The sequence below is a fragment of the Protopterus annectens genome, chromosome 4.part0, assembly GCF_019279795.1.
Source record: "Protopterus annectens isolate FY-2018-M chromosome 4.part0, PAN1.0, whole genome shotgun sequence".
NCBI classification, from domain to species: Eukaryota; Metazoa; Chordata; order Ceratodontiformes; family Protopteridae; genus Protopterus; species Protopterus annectens.
Window position 1 is genome coordinate 974,958,314 of NC_056733.1, and position 22,014 is coordinate 974,980,327.

General features: G+C 44.1%; 1 protein-coding gene across 4 annotated transcripts in view; it reads left to right on the top strand.

Moving 5' to 3' along the window:
- LOC122799705 (mitogen-activated protein kinase 9) overlaps window positions 1–22,014 on the top strand; it is a 1,999,785-nt gene that overhangs the window by 1,427,504 nt on the left and 550,267 nt on the right. For 3 of the 4 annotated variants that reach the window (XM_044068940.1, XM_044068938.1, XM_044068941.1), the window contains exon 8: window positions 3,394–3,465. In XM_044068940.1, the coding sequence (XP_043924875.1) occupies window positions 3,394–3,465 (72 nt within the window). Of the gene's footprint in view, window positions 1–2,776; window positions 2,849–3,393; window positions 3,466–22,014 lie in introns of all 4 variants that reach the window. The other variant, XM_044068939.1, reaches the window with a different exon arrangement.

Consider the following 22,014-nt stretch of genomic DNA (forward strand, 5'->3'; position numbering starts at 1 on the left):
GGTCTCTGAACCCCTAATCACCTTGTTTAGCCTATGGGATGATCACTACAGCGGTGTGGAAAAGCTGTCTGAATGGTGTCTGAACCCCTAATCACCTTGTTTAGCCTATGGGATGATCACTACAGCAGTGTGGCAGAGCTGTCTGAACCCCTAATCACCTTGTTTAGCCTATGGGATGATCACTACAGCGGTGTGGCAGAGCTCATTTAATAGTGTCTAAATCCTTAATCGTCTTGTTTAGCCTGTCATTGCAGGCATCACTACATAGGTGTTGCAGATTAGCTGTGACACAGAAGAGGTCCTTATGGCAGGAAAGCATAGTGTACTGACTGTATTTTTGTTGCATCTTAATGTGGTCCCCAAGGAGGTTATATTAACGGACCCCACTTTCCACTACTGTTTCAATATGGTGCCTCTCCCCCATCACCACCACACAGAGAGAGAGAGAAGCAGTGGAATCATCTCTGTAACATCTAAAAGTGGAGAATTAGTAGAGTTTCACCTAACGTGGTAATTTGAGTCACTTATTCGGATCCATATAGGTTCATAGGTTCATAGGTTTATACTAGGCTATCTGCCCTAAGGCATTTATAAGCCTAGCCCAAAGTTTTGTGGCTTACGCCACCCCTTATGTTAAAAAATACTGTGCCCATTAGTTTGTTGTGCCTCTGTCCAGCAGTGACACAGAGATGATTCCCGGGGTAAACCTATGATCTCCCATCCACCGGTCAAGATTTCTCTTGAACAGAGCCAGCGAGGTGCTCTGCCTCACATGGACTGGGATTTTATTCCACAGCATAGGGAGTCTCTGGGTGACAAATCTATCCCTCCAGCATGTCCTATTTATATCCGTGCTAAGGTTTAAGTCGCTTGCTCTAGTGGATCTGGTAGATTTGGATTTTTTGAGGTGGAGCATGTCCATTAATTCCGGGTTGGACATGGCCTTGTACGTCAGGCACAGGTCACCTCTGAGCAGGCGGTATGCGACTCAATAGAGCTGGAGTTTCTTCAGTCTGGCAGCATATGACAGATTTTGGAGTCCCTTTATCCTTTTGGTGAGGAACTTTTGGGGTCTCTCCAATTGCTGCAGGTGTCGGGTGAGATACATCCCGAATGGGGCATTGTACTTGATCATTGGTCTGATAAGTGAAGAGTACAGGGGAACATTGACCTCACTTGATCTGGATGTGAATCCCTTCATGATCAGGTGGGCAATGTAGAAGGCCTTTCTAACCACTTTAGCAATGTGAGTGTCAAAAGAAAGGCCACTGTCAACCTGGGTCCCCAGGTCCCTGATAACCTCTTCTGTGCTTAATGGATTGCCACCTATATGGTAGCTTGGGGTTACCTTGTTTTTCCCGAAGGGTATGACTATACATTTTTTGGCATTTAACTTCAGGCCATGGCTCTGGCACCAGTTATCAGTTTCCGTGAGACCCCTCTGAAGGATATCTGTGTCCGATGTACTTTCCACTATGGCGCCCAGTTTGCAGTCATCTTCAAACTTTGTCAGCCATAGTCCTCCTATGTTTGCCTGTACTTCTGAGAAGTAGATGCCGAACAACAGGGGGCCAAGGACTGAGCCCTGTGGGACCCCACTTGTGACCGGCTTAGAGTCTGACATGGCGCCAGCAACTCTAACCCTGTGGGTTCTGTCCTTTAGCCAGTTTGCAACCCATCTTGTGACATATGGGTTTACATTTAAGCTGGTAAGTTTCTCTATAATACCCCAGTGGGGTATTGTGTCGAAAGCTTTTGCAAGGTCAAGGTAGGCTGTATGGACTGCCTTTCCCTCATCACTGGCCTTGGTGACTGTTTCGAAGAAGTCGACCAAGTTCAAAAGGCATGATCTGCCCTTGACAAAGCCAAACTGGGTCGGGTCCAATGTCTGCAAGTCCCCTATGTCTTTGTTTATGAGTTCCATTATGATCCTCTCCATAGCTTTGCAGACCAGGCTTGTTAAGCTTATGGGGCGGTAATTTCCAGGGTCCGTAGAGGTACCGCCTTTGTGGAGTGGGACCACAGTTGCCGTACGCCACTCCTTGGGCACGTATCCTGTGGTAAGGCTAAGATTAAACAGCTGCCTTATATACTGATTTTGTCACCCCCATGGAATCTATGGGAGTGCAACACACATTTGTAATCCTAGCTTTAGATGTGGTGGACCTCCCAATTATAGTCCAACCCCCCTCAGCTACACCTCATTAGTGCTAATAAAAATTTTGAGCCAATTGAATGCTTTTATTGCAAGTTATATAATCCAAACGACTAACCTGAAATCATTTTATTCAACTTTCACAGTGTGTACTTTACAAGATCATTTTTCTCCTTTAAGATATTTATGTCTCAGTAACATCTGATTGGATAACAGGATTCTTCTAACTGTAACAAGTTACCCTGTGAGGTTTAAGATATTTATATCTCAGTAACATCTTCTGATTGGATAACAGGATTCTTCTAACTGTAACAAGTTACCCCGTGAGGCAGTAGAATGTACTAAAACTGCAACACAGAAAACTGAAGCATCTGTAATATTAGTCTTTGTCTACTGATTGTTGGTGGGGAAGGAAGCAAAAGTGGAAATAAGGATGTTTGTAAATTACCCTTTCTTTCTGAATGTCTGTATTTTGTTTTCCATGACATTTTCTTTCTGAATGTGTGCACTTTTTGTGTGACCTTTTCTTTCTGAATGTGTATATTTTTTGTGTAAATGACCTTGTCTTTCTGAATGTGTGTATTTTTTTTCTTGGCGTCCTTCCCACCTGATACCTGGTAGTGGATATCTGGTCTGTCGGGTGCATTATGGCAGAAATGGTTCTCCACAAAGTCCTGTTTCTTGGAAGGGACTGTATCCTTCGAAAGCAGTACAATGAAAAATGCTTGAGCTTTCAGAAGTGCAGCTCTACATGCTAAAAAAAAGTGTTTTTAAAGTAAAGTATATGTTGAATTAAAGCTATTTTATGTATAACAATGCTTTTATCCATTGGGTAATTATGTTTGCTTGTCTGTTTTTCATTTTCCCCTGTGGTAATGACTTTAATTCATTGTTTGCAGAAATGTATTGCTGATGATGAATGTGGTTTTGTAAGTCATTTTAAATCACCTCAGCTAAATTTGGCAGCTTGTTAAATAAAGATGTTTGTCTGCCAACAGCAGAGTCTGGTACAAAAACTGAAACATAAAACTGAACAGAAAACTTTCATTCATTTATATCTTTAACTTATTGTAGGAAAAGGTAAGAAAGAAACAGTAGTTGATACACTTTTGCATTGAAAACATGTTTTCATTTATTTCTAGCCATTTAAGCAACACTTCCTTTATTTTGGGCATTTTATCATTACTTTTATTTTGTTAAGGAATGCCTTTAATTTTGTCATTTTATTTTATTTTCAGTTGATATCTGGTCAGTGGGGTGCATAATGGGAGAACTGGTGAAAGGTGTTGTGATATTCCAAGGCACTGATCGTATCCTTCCCCAGTCATCCTTGAACCCAGGCTGTTTATCACCATTTCCATCAGAGGCACAGTGATCATTGTAGTTAATTTCATTTTTCTTTTGCATGCTTTGTTTACTGCATGTCAGAATACTTTTTTTTTACATTCTTTTAAATTTATTTTGAGTGCTCAATGCACTTTTTTGTATCTGTACTTCTAGGCAAGGTCTGCTTTTACTGTTCAAAACTTTTTTTTTTGCTTAAGTGTTCATATCTTCCTTAGACACATTTGTATATATTCTGTAGAATCAATGTTACATGAGCATACCATTGTCTGCATAATTAGTGAATTATATTCAGTCTGAATTATAGCAAATTATATTGCATCAGTTAGGCAACTTTATAAATCACAAGTTATTCAAAACTTTACATATCTGAAAAATTTCCAGTAAGACTTTTCTGTAACATTACCTGATGTTTCATAATTACTGCATTTTTAAGGGATCCAGGTTACCTGCTATAGCTGATGTCTTTGAGCATGCTTTTTAAGAATGAATGGATGATGGCTCACACTTCTATATTGATTTTGAGATAGTAATGTGTAACAAAAGGATGTGTAACCCCAGCCCACAAGAAACAGCTGTTACATGGTCCTTTTTTACACCATTCAGAGATGCCTTCAGTTGCACTGGCTGTGGAAAATAGTTCTGTACCTGTTTTAATTAGTGAATGAACATTGGAAATGTACTACATTTTTCGTAATATCTGTCTATCTTTGTGTCTTGTATATGTTGGATTATTAAGCTGGTTGTCGTAAGTACATAGTGCTTGACTTACATGGTTACCAGTGGATGTAAGTATAGATGTTCTTCGTGTTTCACTGTTGCAGTCATTACATTTGGGTAATCTGCTAGCAGGTTGCCCTCAGTCGGCCTGAATTCCAAACTCTTGGGTCCTGCGTCAGTTGCTGTCTTCTCTTCCATGTCGTCAGGGGTATAAAACATGCAGCCAACGCCATCTTTAGTCTTTCTTGCCGTGCGGTGCCAGAAGCAGAAGCAGTTCACAAGTGCCAGTCGGCCGACTACTGAAATATTCAAGTTTTGAGTTTCAGAACCAAAGTCTTCACTAAAGTTAAGTACCCTGTTGGGGAAACTTTTTTCTTGCTTTTTACCGATGTCAGAAAAAGTTAATAATTGTATTACTTGTGGGAAGCAAATACCTCATAAGGATTTCCATTTATACTGTATTCCTTGCCTAGGCCCTGATCACAAAGTGCCTGGCTGTCGGTTTTGTGCTAGTTATAACCAAAGCACTATTAAGCGTCGGTATATTTTTGCATCAAAGTATTTTGGAAACGGATTTAACTACCCAGAAATGTTGTCGGATAGCAATCCAACTACTGGAGTACATACAAAACGCAAAGAAAAGGACAGAGAAAGGCAGTCGAGATCCAAAACCGACGACAAAGCTTCTCCTAAGCCAGTCGCCTGTAACATAGTTGTGGTTTTTCTGTAGGGGAAACTGTCTCTCTGCTGTGTGCCACCCACAGTGTTAATACCTAATCAAACAATCCTTTGCAGAGTTCTGGTTGTGTAGATCATGGGCTGGAGTGTAAGAGAGCAGAAGTCCTAAAATTTGAACAAGGAAGTGAATCACTGAAATTTTCAGTGGACGTTTATCATTACTTACACCATAAGCCAGGTCTCATGTCAGTGCTGTAGTCAGGGTGTATTTCTCTCAGTGTGGTCTGGAATGTAGAAGGTAAGTGTTTTTTTTTCTTTTTTTACCTTGGCAAGCTGCCAGGTCACAAGGGCAGTGGATACAGCTTTGTGGGACATCTGTATTTGTGTGAAGCCCATGGAGTACTCTCTTGTGGCGTGTTACTGCATGTTTGTGTGAAGTGGAGTTGAAATAAGTTACTGTAGACATTGTAATCAAATACATGGGTGGTACATAGTCAAGAATGTGATTTCTTTATCTGGGAATTGGGGATAGATTTGGACTTGTTTCTTGAGCTTTGCCATCATTATTTTGGCTTTGTAGGACTAATGTGTATTTGTGAGAAGGAGCTGAAATACTTTACTGTGTGTGTTGTTGCATTAGTTGAAATGCATTATTATGATCATTTTTGTCACAGGTATATGAGCTATACACAATAAATTTGGCTATAACTGCTTAGGGGTATATGAAAGTAACTGATTCTTTTCTCATGTAAACCCTTCAACCAGTCATCATTCTTGAGATGCTGATCTTGTGTGCAATTTTGGAAAGTAAATTGAAATGTGTTACTGTGGTAATCTTTATTGCTAGAATATTTCCCCACAGTCAGATATCTCTGTAGTAATAGTGTGGCTGAAATTTCTGGGTATGTGAACTGTCTCTTAATAAAAGTAACCGACCATACTGTTATGATCAAGTTTACACAGTCTGAGTGTGCATTTGGCAAAGAATGTTAGAATATTTTACTGTAGTCATTTTTGCCGCAGTGAGGCATATAAGGTGTACACAGTCAATAAAGAGGCTATGGAGGGTGAATGTGGATAGAACTAACATATCTCTGCTGCTGTTTGTTCACTGTTAAACAGTTACTGATCTGTCATGTTGGGAGCAGTGTTACCCACTGTGTTGTATATGCCAAAATCAGTGGAAACAGGCATTGCTATGGCTTATGCTTGCATGCATGGGTGTATTTTTTTTGGGGGGGGCGGGTGGCAGTATATGTGAGTAACAAGTTGACCATAGTTTCCATCAGTCTGACATTATTGTGCAAATGCATCTGATTGCTGTCACAGTGGCTCAGTGATTAGCATTACCATCTCACAGCACTTGACTCTGGTTGAGTTCTGGGCTGAAGCTCCTTCTGTGTGGAGTATCCATGCCTTGCTTGTCTGTGTTTGTGTTTTAACCAGCTGCTTTGGTCTACTACAACACCTTAAAGACATGTAAGTGAGTCTGTGTTCCTTCAGTTTGCCTGTAGGAAAGATTGCAGAATGTGTGAGTGTACGCACCCACACGCACTTCTACATCTTGTGATAGACCTGGCTTGTCAGGACCAGAGTCGTCATGTCTATGCCTGTATGAAAAATCTCTGCATCTTGAGATAGAGCTGGATTGACAATGGCTGTGTTGTGTGTGTGTAAAATGCATCACTTATCTGTGGGCACACAATGTTGGTGAGTGCAAACATAACTCTTCTGTATAGCAGTAAAAATAAGTTAAGTCATTATCTTTCAAAAGGCATGAAATATGTCGCAGAACATCTAGACTTTCAGGACATTTGAGGGACCTAGTGACCTCAGCATCCCAGGCTGTATAAATGGATTGTGAAACAGGTTTAGTGGGGAACTCTGGCAGGTGCCCTACTTAGTCTAAAACCAGCCTTAATCAGAGGTGTACACTGAAGGTTGTTGTAGCTTGTCAGGCTGGTGGCAGTTTGGTCATTTATTTCATTTTCCTCACAATTAAATCTCAGAGGTATGCTGGGGTCACTGTAGTATGTCTGTGGGCAGTGTACCATCTAGGAGCAACATGTTGTAGTACATTACTGTAACCATTAATGTGAAGTTGTTCGATCTCGCCGTTTGTTCTTGCACACGGGTTTGGAGCCGATCCCTCGGCTCCGAGTCGGCCACATTCCAAGCTCTGCATCTAAGAGAAGCTCGAGGCACAGTCCCTATCCCATGATCCCCTGCTGCTAACCCTCAGATCTAGTTTCCTGCTGCAACAGGTCTCGTCGAGTGAGAGCTTGGGCCAGTATCCTTTATATATATATATATATATATATATATATATATATATATATATATATATATATATATATATATCTTGCCTAAAATAGTTAGAATTGTTGAAGTTTATTATTAGGATTAGCATAGTATTAGTGTAGTGTTGGTGTGTGTGTGTGTTGTTTTAAATTAGTGTTAACTTGTTGTGGGAGCAGCTGCTCCTAGGCCTGAGGCCATTTTACTTTTTTCTGTCAGGGCTCTGTCAGATTTTTTACTGGTAATTCCCTTTTCTCCAGTTAACCGGTAGTTATTATACTAGCTGTGTGTATTAGTGGTAGTTTCCTGTAGTTTTATACATATAGTTGTATTTTTTGTGCTTAAAATGTCGGAAAAAGCCAAATCTGGTTTTAAACATTGCCAGTGTGGACAGAAAATGTCCATAACTGATAACCATGTTTCCTGCGTCTACTGTCTGGGCCCTCTCCATCTTCAGGAGGATTGTTCCATCTGCCACTCGTTTAGTGGCAGAGTGATGATGGAGAGACGCAGGAAACTGGTTGAGAGAGGTCTCCTGAAGCCGGAGTTTCAGGAGGCATTGAAAAGGCAGACCAGTCATCGAATTCTTTGAAGAGGTTGAAGTCTTCGAAGGTATCAGAGCCCAGGTCATCGGCTCCGAGTACCTCTTCTAAGATTCGGTTGCTGGCTCCACAGACGTTGGAGCCGAGCACCGATATGCTGCCTCGAATCGAGGTCCAGGTCTTGGACCCAGTGTCAGAGGTACTCCCTTCATCGATCCTTCGCTCGGTGACCTCTTCGGCCCCTTCGACCCGTTCCTCCAGACTGTCTGACACCGATGTGGATTGAATGGTGCAGAAACTGATGGAGAACACGGCCTTATCCAAACCGATTGCGGTTTCATCCCAGTTGGTTTCGAAGCTTGAGGCCCTTCCTGTCCCATCTGTTGAGCCTCCTTCGAGACCCGTCGAGTCATCGGAGTTGGAAGTCGAGGATCTGATGATCATTGATCCCCCAGGGCCGATGCCTTCTTTAGTGTTTTCGGCTCCACTGACCTAGACACCCTCTGTACCCATCGAGGATTCTCGGAGCCGACAATCTCTCCTCGGTTCTGGGATGGAGAGTCGAACCGAAGTTTCGGTTCCGACTCTTCCCCTCGGTGCATATTAGTTCGGCTCCGTCCTCTGGATCTGGAGTCCATGGTTCCGGGCCCGGGGAGACTACCATCTTCGGAACCGGTGGAACCCTCGGCCCGGGGCTCCGGTGCCTTCGAGGCCATGAGGAAGGTCTTGTCTGGCAAGACTTTCACATTGTCAGAATCTTCTTCTTCCTCCCCGAAAGGTCCATGTTCTGTCTCTGCACCACTGGTTCCCGCCAAGCGTAGAGACCCAAAGCCTCAGTCAACCCCAGTGGGTGAACCCTGCTCCTCGGAAGTTTCACCAGATGGTCCCCTCTGATGATGTCCCGAGGAAGAGTTTGTGCAGGAGGAGGCACCTTGATTCCCCACAGGAATCGTTGACATCGGATACTGACTTGGATGAGTCAGAAGGGTCCCCACCGTCCTCCGAGGATGTCTCGTTCGCCGACATCCTTGAAATTCTCAAACAGAGGGGTGACTGGCAGTCCCTTGCCCCCACTGAGGACGAATCGGTGTTACTGAAGGCTTTTGGGGCTCAACCTTCCACCTCCTGGGTAACTCTGCCCTTCGAATTAATGGATTTAATAGCTCGAAGGGCGTGGGTGTCCCCTGACACATTGGAACCAGTCCCTCGGAGGCCCAATAAGTACATCACTGCCACCCAGGATAAGGCGTACCTCACCAAGGGAGTCCCAGTTGATGCTATGGTGGTGGCCACCAAGAAAGAAATGTCTGAAGCATCTTCCTCTGTTCATCCTCCTAACAAGGACTCCAGGACGATGGACAGGTACGGGAAGCACATTTTTAGTTCAGTGACTTTTTCCATGCGATCGCTGAACTACCTCACTCATTTTACCCGTCTTTAGAGATATCTCCTCAAGGAGTTGGGAGATACTCTTCAGGGTACCACAAATGCTGCTGTCTCAGACAAGGTGACAGCACAGCTCAATACCCTAAACTCTATCATCAACTCGTCCATGTGGCTCATTTCCTATGCAGCCGAAGGATCGAGTAGGGCTGCAGCTTCAGCGATTGCTTCGAGAAGACAATCCTGGATGTGCCTATGCTCCTTTGTGGAAGCCTTCAAGTCTTCCTTTACTAATGCCCCTTTTGATGGCTCCTCCTTGTTTGGGCCCATAGTGAAGGAGACACTCACTAGGTGCGAGCAGGAAGGAAAGATCCTGTCTGCCGTAGGGGTCTGTTTTTCCGCCCCTTCTAGACTATACCCCAAAGGGCAAAGAGGTGGAAAAATGTGGTTCCAGAAGACTCTGGGAGCTTTCCAATTCTCACCTAGTGAATCCCCCTCCAGAGGCAGAGGAGGGGGAAGGAATGGAAGACGCCGCCCAGGTAGCAGAGGGGGTCTGCAGAACCAGGGCGACAGGGATAGCATTCCTGGGAAGCCCTTCCAGCACTCCTGAGTGGAGGCCCGACTGTCCTACTCTGGAGGCGGTCAGGGGTCGCTTGGCTTTATACCAAGGGGCCTGGCTAAACCTCACTTCAGATTCCTGGGTAAAAAGCATAATAACCAGAGGACATACCTTTCTTAAACAATCCTCCCACCCAAAAAAGATTCCCAGACGTTCCACCCACTCTGTGGGATCACGCAGCCATAGAAATTCAAAGGCTGTTAGAAAAAAAGAGTCATCCAGCCAGTCCCGGCGGACCAAATAGGATCTGGAACTTACTCAAGGTTCTTTTTAGTTCCAAAGTAAATGGGACTGTTGGCCAATACTGGACCTCAGCAAGCTCAATACCTTCGTGAAGAAGGAAAAATTCCGGATGGTCATGCTTCAATCGATCCTTCCGTTTCTTCAAACGAACTATTGGATGTGCTCTATAGATCTCAAGGATGCGTACTACCAAATAAAAATGGCCAGGCCATCCAGAGATCATCTGCGCTTCCGGCTGAGAGCCAGTCATTTTCAATTTCGAGCTCTGCCCTTTCGCCTCACCTCAGCCCCCAGGGTGTTCACCAAGTGCATGGCAGTAGTGGCATCCCACCTGAGACGACTAGGATTCTGGGTGTTTCCATACTTAGACAACTGGTTCCTTACCACCACCACCAGGTGTCACCTATTGCAAGCCAGGGACTTTACAATCAATCTCTGTTCCCGTTTAGGCATAACTCTGAACTTCGAAAAATCTGTCTTATCGCCCTCACAGCATACATCATTCATAGGAGCGGAATTAGACACTACCTTATTCCTGATCAGACTTCCCCAATCAAGAGTCTCAGACCTGAGAGAACAGATTTCTATTCTTCTAGAAAACAAAGGAGTCCCAGCCGCACAGGTCTTGAAAGTTTTAGGTATGATGGCAGCTGCCCTTATTACGGCCCCCCTAGGGAGAATGCACATGAGGATCCTCCAGTGGCTACTCTTCGCACAGTGGTCTTACCAACAGCTACCGTTGTCACACAACATCCTGCTCGCGGAATCTTGCAAACAGGATCTTCGATGGTGGATGAACAGTCACAAACTTACGATAGGCTGCCCGTTTGCCCCCCCCCCCCCCCCATAGCCACAGTGACCACGGATGCTTCCCTGATAGGGTGGGGAGGGACTTTTTCAGGGGAGAACAGTTCAAGGCAAGTGGTCGAAAATGGAGTACAATCTGCACATCAATATCCTAGAGTTAAGAGCAGTGTTCCTAGCGTTGCAACACTTTCACGACTACTTACCTCTGGGAACAGTTGCAATTCAGACAGACAACATGTCAGTGGTCTGGTACATAAACAAGCAAGGAGGAACCAGGTCTTACCCCTTATGCAGAGAGGCCCTGAGGATCTGGCAATGGGCTTTCTCATAGCAACGCACATCCCGGGGACATCCAACATAATAGCGGACAGGTTGAGCAGAGCCATCCTGCTGCCTCATGAGTGACCCCTCAAAAATCAAGTAGCGGAAAGGATTTTCCACAGATGGGGCCAGCCTTGCTGCGACCTTTTTGCATCCCCCTTGAATGCCATATGCAGAAGCTATTTCGCCCTACTTCCCCCTCTGGGGGGGCGCTCCCAGGGATGCACTTGTGCACGATTGGCCCCCGGGTCTCCTATATGCCTTCCCTTCTGTTCCATTAATCCCAAGATTTTTGCAGAAAGCCAAAGGTCTGGAAAGGACGATCATCTTGATGGCACCATTCTGGCCTCGACAAATCTGGTTCCCCTTCTTCCAAGCTCACCAAATAGAGGAACCTTGGACTCTGGACCCAGTGCCAGACCTGGTGACCCACTCATCAGGAGTTCTTCACCCCTGTCTCTCGTTCCTCAAATTGACAGCATAGCTGCTCCACTTCCCAGCTTAGCCAGGTTGGATCTTTTGTCTCCAGCAGTACAACATATTCTGATTTCTTCCCACAAATCCTCCACTAGAAAATTGTACAAGAGCAAGTGGAAACGTTTCGCGTGTTGGGCCTCCAAACAAGGTATAGATCCCTTGGTTGCTCCTATTCACAAGATTCTAGAATTTCTATCTACTCTTTCACCAGGGGGCTTCAACATCCACCATAAGGGTACAGCTGGCTGCCATGTCTAATTTTCATGTGGGTGAAGGAGGCGCTACAATTATGTCGCACAAACTTTGTAGGGCTTTCATGAAGGGAACTTGTCATCTCCGACCACCTATTCGAAGTCCATATTTTCCTTGGAATTTAAACCTGATGCTATCCCAACTCATGCTATCGCCGTTTGAACCTGCTTCGTCATGCCCACTGAAATATATTTCTTGGAAAACCCTATTTCTGCTGGCAATCACTTCATCCCGCAGAGTTTCGGAGCTGCAGGCACTGTCAGTTAGACCACCATATCTGATATTTCATCCAGACAGGGTCACCTTACGTACTAATCCGTCCTTTCTACCAAAAGTCTGCTCAGAATCGAATCTTAGTCAGTCCATAGAACCTGCTACCTTTTTCAGGAACCATACCAATAAGATGGAATATATGCTTCACAAATTGGACGTACGCAGACAACTGAGATTTTACCTGGACAGAACAAAAGAGTTCAGGAATCAGACTTTTTGTGTCTCATGCAGATAATAAGAAAGGACTTGCAGTTACAAAAATTATGCTATCCAAATGGCTTTCAGACTGCATAAACTTTGTTTATTCATCTTCCAATCAGCCTACCCCCCTCAAAATTAAAGCTCATTCTACTAGAGCTGTTTCTACTTCTCTGGCACATGCGGCTCGTTTGCCTATAGATACCATTTGTGCTGCGGCTACCTGGGCCAAACCTCATGCTTTTATTACTCATTACAAAGTGGACAGGGCCTCCAGGGACAGGGCTTCCTTTGGTTCCACTGTTCTCAGGAATGCTCTCCCGTGAGCCACCCGGGGTTTAGGGTGATGGGGACACGCTACCCGTGTGTAAGAACAAATGGCAAGATCGAACAACTTCACATAAAGAAGTTATGTTCTTACCATAACGTTCTATGTGAGTTGTTCATCTCGCCTTTGTTCTTACATTCCCACCCTCCTTCACCCTCCGTGTTCTGGAGGAACAGGTCCGACTCGTGGCTGATTGTCTTTCTCATGGTTCTCTGGGACTGCCTGTGTCTATGTATGCATGCGTAGTCGGGCAGGTATAACATATTTGCCTGTATCTGCCATTACCTTTTAGGTATATACATGTATAGCTGTTTTTTGTGCGTATGCATGTGTAGGCAGGTATGTTCTGTTGTCTGGTTTCTTAGCAAACTAGATCTGAGGGTTAGCAGCAGGGGATCATGGGATAGGGACTGTGCCTCGAGCTTCTCTTAGACGCAGAGCTTGGAATGTGGACGACTCTGAGCCGAGGGATCGAATCCGAACCCGTGTGTAAGAACAAAGGTGAGATGAACAACTCATATGGAACGTTATGGTAAGAACATAACTTCTTTTTTTCTTTTGCTTTCCTCACAGTCGAACACACAATCCACTATTAAGCTTAAATATAATATAGTGTTTTATTTGTTCTTATCCCGTTTGACCCAGTTTGAGATTAGAGTTGTATGCAGAAAATGTTGTTCTTGGAGAGTAGGAATGAGGAGTCGTGCTAGATTTCTATTTATTTATTTATTTATTTATTTGCAGTTGGTTTACCAGGATAGTCCATTGGGCCAATATGAACCCGTTTTCAATGGAGTCCTGGGGAGAAAAGCTCCAGAACAATCAAGGTTACAATAGGTTTTAGCTCCAGAACAATCAAGGTTACAATAGTTTATAGATTATAATTTTACAAGTGTTATAGACTAGAGCAAGCATTACAAACAGTACAGACTAGTGATGAACATTACAGGTGATACAGACTAGTAAAGGATCATTACAAAATAAATACTGAGGAGCCAATACATATTAGGAAGCTTACTCTTAAGAGGTGCAACCTAATCCATACTTTGCAAACAGCTTAGTAATTACAGGGATGTATGAGTTGGGGGAGATGGTAAAAGGAGATTACTTGTGTAAAGAGGGGAAAGAAAAGACTGAAAGTGGCAGCATAAGTTATGTGGGGTGGGAGCAGGAGCATTCCCACTGGGATATTAGATGTGGGTGGGAGCAGCAGCATTCCCACTGGGATATTAGATGTGGCTGGGAGCAGGAGCATTTCCACTGGGATATTAGATGTGGGTGAGAGCAGGAGCATTCCCACTGGGATATTAGATGTGGGTGGGAGCAGGAGCATTCCCACTGGGATATTAGATGTGAGTGAAGAGATGTTTTGAAAATAAAGCGATTAGAAGTGGTACGAATGGATGGAAGTAGGGAGTTCCAGAGACGTGCTAGACCATAGGATAGAAGATGTTTGCCTGGGGGACAAGTTGGTTTGTACACTTCTAATAGATTTTGGTTGTTAGACCTTAGTACTCTGTCAGGTAGGTGCATTTTAAAGGCAGAGGAAAGGGAAGGACAGAGGGAGGGGTTGAAAATGAGCTTGTGTGCAAGAGTAAGTTGAGTGTAGGTGAGATGATTGGGTGGTTCTAGCCATTTCAGTTTGTGGAGAGAGGAACAGTGGTGAGTGGAGGACTTATGGCTAGTAGCGAACTTGGCGATTTTGTTGTAGCAGGAAGACAGTTGTGTTTTCAGGGAGGATTGTAGATTATTTAGGAGTGGAGCTCCATAGAGAAGGGAGGGGATAAAAGATGTAGAGAGGGTGAGTTTAGTGGCAGGTGTAAGATAATGATTTTGTCGGTAGAGCATACCTAGTTTTTGATAGGTTTTTTTGATGTTTAGTTGTAAGTGGGAGTTGAATTTGAGCTGACTATCAATTTGGACCCCAAGTAACTTGGTCTCTAATACCAATTCCAGAGTTGTATTATTATGACTAGTAATAAAGAATGTGTTTGTGTCTAAAGAGGTGACTTTAGAGGGAGTGAATACCATTAATTTGGTTTTAGAGGCATTGAGTGCTAGGTGATTTTTATTCATCAATTGTTCAGTGGTTGAGAAAGCATCTTGAGTAAGCCTTAGGAGTGTAGGGATAGATGTGGCAGAACAGATAATAGTTGAATCGTCTGCGTATTGGATGATATTTGAAAAAGGGATAGAGTTGTGGAAGTCATTTTAAATATATTAAAGGAGGGGACCCAGTATGGAACCTTGGGGAACTCCAGTTGGAGTATTAAGGAATGAGGAGGTGGCCTTTTTCCATTTTACTGCTTGATATCTATTGGATAAGTAGTTGGAGAACCAGTTCAGAGAGGAAGGAGATAGGTTAAGCTTAAAGAGTTTAGTTAAAAGTAGGTTGTGAGAGATAGTGTCAAAGGCCTTAGAGAGGTCAAGTAGTAGAGTAGAAACAATATGACCAGAGTCCTGGGCTTTGTTTACAGTTTCAAGGAAGGAGAGGAGGGCTGTCATAGTGCTGTGGCCTGGTCTGAAACCATGTTGAGTGGGAGTTAGTAGGTGATTGTCTGAGATGTGGTAGGAGTTGAAGTTGGATACACTTTTCTAGGAGTTTAGAGATGGGAGACAGGATAGCAATGGGACGGAAATTAGTTCATAGGTTCATACTAGGCTATCTGCCCTAGGGCATTTGTAAGCCTAGCCAGAGTGTGTTTGGCTTTCGCCACCCATTTTAAATGTTTTACTATGCCCTTTTTCGAAGTTAGTTTACTGTGCCTCTGTTTAGCAGTGACACAGAAGTGATACCCGGGGTAAACCTACGATCTCCCATCCACTCATCAAGATTTCTTTTGAAGAGAGTCAGTGAAGGGCTCTGCCTAACTTAGACTGGGATTCTATTCCAGAGTGAAGGGAGCCTCTGGGTTATGAATCTGTCCCTCCAGCATGTCCTATTTATTTCAGTGCTGAGGTTCAAGTCCCTCAAGTGCGTAGCTCGATGGGATTTGGATTTTCTGAGGTGCAGCATGTCCATTAATTCCGGGTTGGACATGGCTTTATACGTAAGGCACAGATTGCCTCTAAGCAGGCAGTATGCAACCAAGAAGAGCTGGAGTTTCTTTAACCGGGCAGCATATGGCATCTGTTTGAGCCCTTTGATCCTCTTGGTGAGGTACTTTTGGGGTCTTTCCAGTTGCTGCAGGTGTCGGGTAAGGTACATCCCAAAAGGGGCATTGTATTCAATTATGGGCCTGATGAGGGATGAGTAAAGAGGCACAATGACCTCTCTTGATCTAGATGTGAATCCCTTCATGATTCGGTGGGCTATATAGAAGGTTTTTCTAACCACTTTGGCCACATGGTTGTCAAATGAGAGATTGCTATCAACTTGGGTCCCCAGGTCCCTAATTACTTCTTCCGTACTTAATGGATTACCACCTATGTGGTAATTTGTGGGCACTTTGTTTTTGCCAAAGGGATGACTATACACTTTTTGGCGTTTAGCTTGAGGCCATGGCTCTGGCACCAGTTATCTGTTTCTATGAGACCCTTTTGGAGGATGCTTGTGTCAGCTGGAGAGTCAGTTATGGCGCCCAGTTTGCAGTCATCTGCGAACTTGGTCAGCCACAGTCCTCCCGTGTTGGCCTGTGCCTCTGAGAAATATATGCCGAACAAGAGAGGTCCTAGGACTGAGCCTTGTGGGATGCCACTTGTAACTGGTTTGGAATCTGACATGGCTCCAGCAATTCTGACCATGTGAGTTCTGTCCTTGAGCCAGTTTGCAACCCATCTAGTGACATAGGGGTTTATATTTAAGCTGGATAGCTTATCTATGATGCCCGAGTGGAGTATTGTATCGAAGGCTTTTGCGAGGTCCAGGTAGGCTGTGTGGATCACCTTCCCCTCGTCAAAGGCCTTGGTGACTGTTTCAAAGAAATCAACCAGGTTTAAGAGGCAGGATCTGCCCTTAACAGAGCCGAACTGGGTAGGATCCAGTGTCTGTAGGTCACCAATATCTTTATTTATGAGTTCCATGATGATCTTCTCCATAGCTTTACAGACCAAGCTAGTCAGGCTTATGGGGCGTTAGTTTCCAGGATCCGTTGAGGCACCACCTTTGTGGAGAGGGACCACTGTTGCTGTACGCCATTCTTTGGGTACATATCCTGTAGTAAGGCTGAGATTGAACAGTAGCTTTATGTTGAGGTTCAGCTCTTCTTGGAGTTCATGTAGGACGCAGCCTGGGACACAGTCTGGTCCCATTGATGCTGTGTTTTTTGCTTTGGAGAGGGCGGCTCTCACCTGAGCATCTGAGATGTCAGAGGGGCAGCACTCTGCTGGGATAGATAATTGCTCTTTTGGGGGGGGGGGTGAAGTTTGCACTGAACCTGTCAGCCAGGATGTTGGCAATGTCTGTGGGTTCAGTGTATTTTTTGTCATATCTGGGAGTTTCCACCCAGGTTCCTAACATAACTAAAGAAAGCCTTGTGATTATCTTTAGTGTCTTGTGCAATTTTTCTCTCGAAGCTGGCCTTAGATGATTTTATGAGTGCCCGTAGTTTTTTGCTAATACTGATCAGAGATGGCTTTCCCTTTTAGGGATTTTGCTCTATCATGCAGTAGCTTCCTCCTTTTATTGTATAGTTTGTTTATGGCTGGGGTCCACCAGACAGGACGCCTGCCTTTGGGGGATTGGGTCTTGGTTTTATTTGGGATTGCATGATTCATGCATTCCTGAAGGTGTTCATAGAATGCGTTTATAAAGGATTCTGCAGTCTGGGCCATATTTTCCACAGGCCCGGGGGCTTTGAAGGATTCCACCTCAGTTTTGAGGAGTGTGAAGTTTGCTTTAGAGAAGTTTTTCACTGTGGTTTTCTGGGCAGGGGGTGGGGTTGGGATGTGGATATCCAGTGAGATTAATTTATGGTCTGATCTTACCAGTGAGGGATACACTTCTGGTCTGGAGCATAGAGTCCCCATGTTGGTGATGATCAGGTCCAGTATGTTTTCCCCTCTTGTGGGGAGTGGTGACAAGTTGTTCCATAGCATTTGAGTTTATAAATTCTAGGAACCTTTGGGCTAGGGTGTTGGAGCTAGAGTAATGCTCCCAGTCTATGTTTGGGTAGTTGAAGTCGCCCAATATAATGGTGTTTGGGGAGACCTTCATATTTTCCAGTGTTCTCAGGAAGGTCAAATGGGGTTCCTGGGTTTGGGAGGGTGGTCTGTAGCAGGCTATAAACTGGAAGGCAGTTTTACCCACTGTTAGTTGCACATGGATAGTTTCCGATGCTTCGTGCTGTGCCACCAACCTGGACGTGTGGGTATCTTTGATGAATATTGATACTCCCCCTCCTTTTGTGGTTCGGTCAGAGTTTTGGGGCCGAAAAGTATGATTGAGGTATAACCTGGTAGTGCTGGGGTGCTCTCGGGAGTCTTGAACCAGGTTTCTGTTACTGCACAGATATCGATGTTCTCCATGCTGAGGAGAGTTTTGAGTGCATGCATCTTGAGGTTTAAACTTCTGGCGTTGAGTAGCATTACCCTTAGTTTCTTTTCCCTTGTGATACCTATGGCGGTGGGTTTGTCTTTTGAGCTTTGCCTAAAAAAGGCACTATGGGGGTGGAAAGAGCCTTTGCCAATATCCGAAACCCAGGGGTGACAGGTGAAAGCTGTCCCTAGCAAAGCAACGTGGCTTGTCAAGCATGTCATCCCAGGCTGACAGGCATTGGATCCCCTTTGGATGACACCAATACTTAAGCCAGTTGTTGAAATTGATCATCTTGTCTTCATATTGTGGCATCATTCTTGGTGAGGGTAGGATGCTACTCAAGGTCAGGGTCATACCGGCCTGGGCTACATGCTCAGAGAGCTCCTCTGTCTCTTTTCATGTAGTCCAGGGAGGTACGTCTCAGGTCATTCACACCAGCATGGACAATGACTGAGTCATATTTGTACTTGCCTTGGAGTGACCTGAGTGCTTGTGTTATGTGTCGAATCCTAGCGCCTGACAGGCAGCTCACCGTGACCTTCTCCTTGTTCAGCCTGGTGAGCGGGACGTCAGTGTGCCTGACGATAGAATCACCTATTAAGTGTATCAGGTGTGTTCTTTAGCCTTAACAATAGTAACATTGTTATTGTTGCCTCCTTTATGTAAAGGTATGATAAAGGCCTTTTTCCAGATTTGGGGTACTATGCTTTCTTGGATAGAGCGGTTGATTAGAATGCTTATGGGGTAGGCAATCGCTTCAGCAGCTATGCTAAGAAAGTGTGAAGGAATGTTGTCAGGAGCATTAGAGCATGGTTTCAGTTTTTGAAGGAGTTTTTTTATGGTAGATGTGGGTATAGGTTTTAATGAGAAAAGTGGGGAATGGGAAGAGGGGGTATTTGGGGGTGATGGAGATGAAGAGGAAGTGAGAGTAGAATAAGAGGTGGAGGGTAGAGAATTAGTTGATAAGAATGGGGGGAAGTAGCATAGTAGAGGAGGGTGGGGGAGAAGGGGAGAGTGTAGTGATGTTAGAGAAAGGTGAGGTTAGTTTGGAAATAGAATAAATGAAAAAAGAGTTAAATTGGGTAGCCAAGTCTATGTCGGGAGCATTAGGGTCTGGGGTGGGGGTATCTGGTTTGTTAGGATTAAGGAGAGTGGAGATTCCTTTCCAGAATTTCTGAGGGTTTGTTTTATTGTTGTTTTGGAGTATGGAGAAGTAATTTTGTCGATCAGTGATGATGAGCTTTTTTACTTTATTTCGAAGTGTTTTGTATTCGTTATGGATGAGGGGGGTCCTGTATTTCTGGTAGTGTGCCCACACTTTATCTCTGTGTCACATGGTTGCTAATGTATTTTTGGTAAGCCAAGGGGCAGTTTTAATTTTTATTCTTTTTGTTCTTAAGGGAGCATGGTAGTCTAGAAGGTTTAAGAAGGTTGAGTTGAAGTGAGCTACTGCATTATCTAGAGAGTGTTTTTAGACTATTCCAGTTTATTGCTTTTAGAGAGTTAGAAAAGGTCGTTGGGTTAAAGTTTTTTTGGTTGCGAATAGTAATATAATTGTGAGTACTATATAGGGGTAAGGGGAGTCGATGTGTGAAGATGGGTAGGTGGTCACTAAGAAGATGGGGAAGAGTACCACCATCAGAGAAATAATGGGGATGAGAGAATAAAATCCAGTCTAGAATACTACCACTAGCGAGGTTTTTTGAGAGGCGGGTTATAGAGTTGATTAGCTGTGAAAAATTGTAGAGGTTGATATTAAGTGGGTTTGAGGGAGACTGAATGGAGGACCAATTGATATTCATGTCTCCTAAGATTATTGTTTCGTTGCTAATGTTGGTTGAGAGCCAGGAGAGGATGTCTTCAAGTGTAGAAATATTATCACCTGGGGGGATGTAGAGGGGAGCTATACATATGTGCTTGTGTTTAACTTGAAGTAATGTTGGGAGTAATTCAGCATTATTAAAGTGAGGAGTAGGTTTGTTATAGGGAGTCACTGACAAGGAGGATGAGTATAGGCGAGCTACTCCTCCCCCTTTTTTGTGGAATCTGTCTTTTCTAATGATAGAATAGTTGGGAGTAATTATTTCAGAGTCTTTTATGTGGAGTTTTAACCATGTTTCAGAGATGGATAGGATGTCAGGTTTATTGTGTATAAGCCAGGCATGGAGGTTTGGAATTTTGTTAACTATACTTTGGGAGTTTAGAGAAGTAAGTAATATGGACTTCTCTATAGTGGTTGAGGTGGGGGGCCAGGGTTAGGATGGATATCTCCTGATAATAGAATGGTAATCAGATATAAGATTGAGTTAGAGAGGTAATTGGACTGTTTAGAGTATAGATTGGGCTCTCTTATGATTCTGAAGGGTTTGCTGGTTACTACGGGGGTAGAATGTTTATGAGAGGTAATACGTTTGTAAGGAAAAAGTAGAAGGGTTTTTATACGATATAGGTGGGGAGAAATCGGGCTGTGTGAATATGAGAGAGATGAGGTAAGATGGTTGGTTACATGGAAGGGTTGTGAGTGGTAGGTATTAATGGGTTGGGTGAGGTAGTAAATATAGGATAAGTTGAGGAGGAGTAGTAGTAAAATTGAGATATATGAGGGTTTTGAAAGCATAATGAAATGAGGCTGATAAGAGGTGGTATGATGTTGCTGAATTATTTGTGGATACTAGAGTGTTGTATGTACAGTGGAGCAGGTAAGTCCCTTATATTAGTGAAGGAGTGGGGAGTTGAGTGATGGTTGATAAGGGTGTGGTTTGGGAGTGAGTGTTGATAGAGTAGTGGAAACTGATTGGCTAGGTGGAGTAGTCTAGGTGAGGTGAGTGGTGGTTAATGTGGGTGGGTTAAGGGAGTGGGTGTTTCCAGAGTATTGGAGACTAATTGGTCAAGTAGGGTAGTGGGTGTGGTTTTGAAGGAATAAAGGTAGAGGTGCTGGGAGCGGGTGGAATTTGGGGGCAGGGTAGGGAAGCAGAGTGAGCCCGCAGGGCGAACGGAGCGGGTTGAGCCAAGGAAGGCAGGAGAAGATCGGGAACCAATCAGTGGAGTGCCGATTGCAGAAGGGTAAGTACAGCGGACAGGTATATAGTAGGATAGAGTGGGCTATGATGTTTAGAAAGAGAGAGAAAAAGAAAAGTTAGAGCTTAACAGAAAACAAGAAAGTAAGTGAATTGAAGTCAGATTAGTGGGGAGTGGGTGCCATCTAGTGGACAAATGCTGAAGTGCACCTATGGCTCCACCAGGGCAATCCCTGGACTAGATTGGATAGAGGAGAGAAGGGAGCTAGTGTAAATCAGGGAGCTAGATGAGTGGGAAGTATGGAGATACGGAAGTAAAAGAAGGGTTAGGCTGCTGGCTTTCCTGGCAAGGGAGTGTACTGAAACACCTAGCAGCGCTTAAATAACTATAGTAGTTTAGGATTATCAGCAGATGCACATACTTCCTTGGTTCCTTCTAGGAGAGGCTTAGTTCAGTTCCCAATGAGGCAGCAGAGTTTGTTATAATTGCTTCAGCAATTGGTTGAGCTTGTATTAATTTTAGTTTAAGTCTAGGTGTCCACCCAGGCGTAGTCAGTTCTTGATATTGCATATTCAAGCTAGACGTTTTCTTCGATGGAGCTATAACTGGGATGGGTGGCAGTGGTTACAGATGTGCCATTAATAGAATAGTAGTTGTCTATGTCTGCTACCATAGACACACCCCAGTTACATGGAAAATGATAAGACTTGTTTAATGCTTGTTTCAAAGTATAGCTAGATTTGTTTTATGTAAAAAATGCCATTAGTCAAGGTGTTATCCCACATGCCATAGTGGCCATTTTTTCAGTGATCACTGTTCTAGTCAGACATCTGAGGTATGCCCTTTCAGAAAAGTGGAAATGCAGGCAGTCTCTGGATGAAA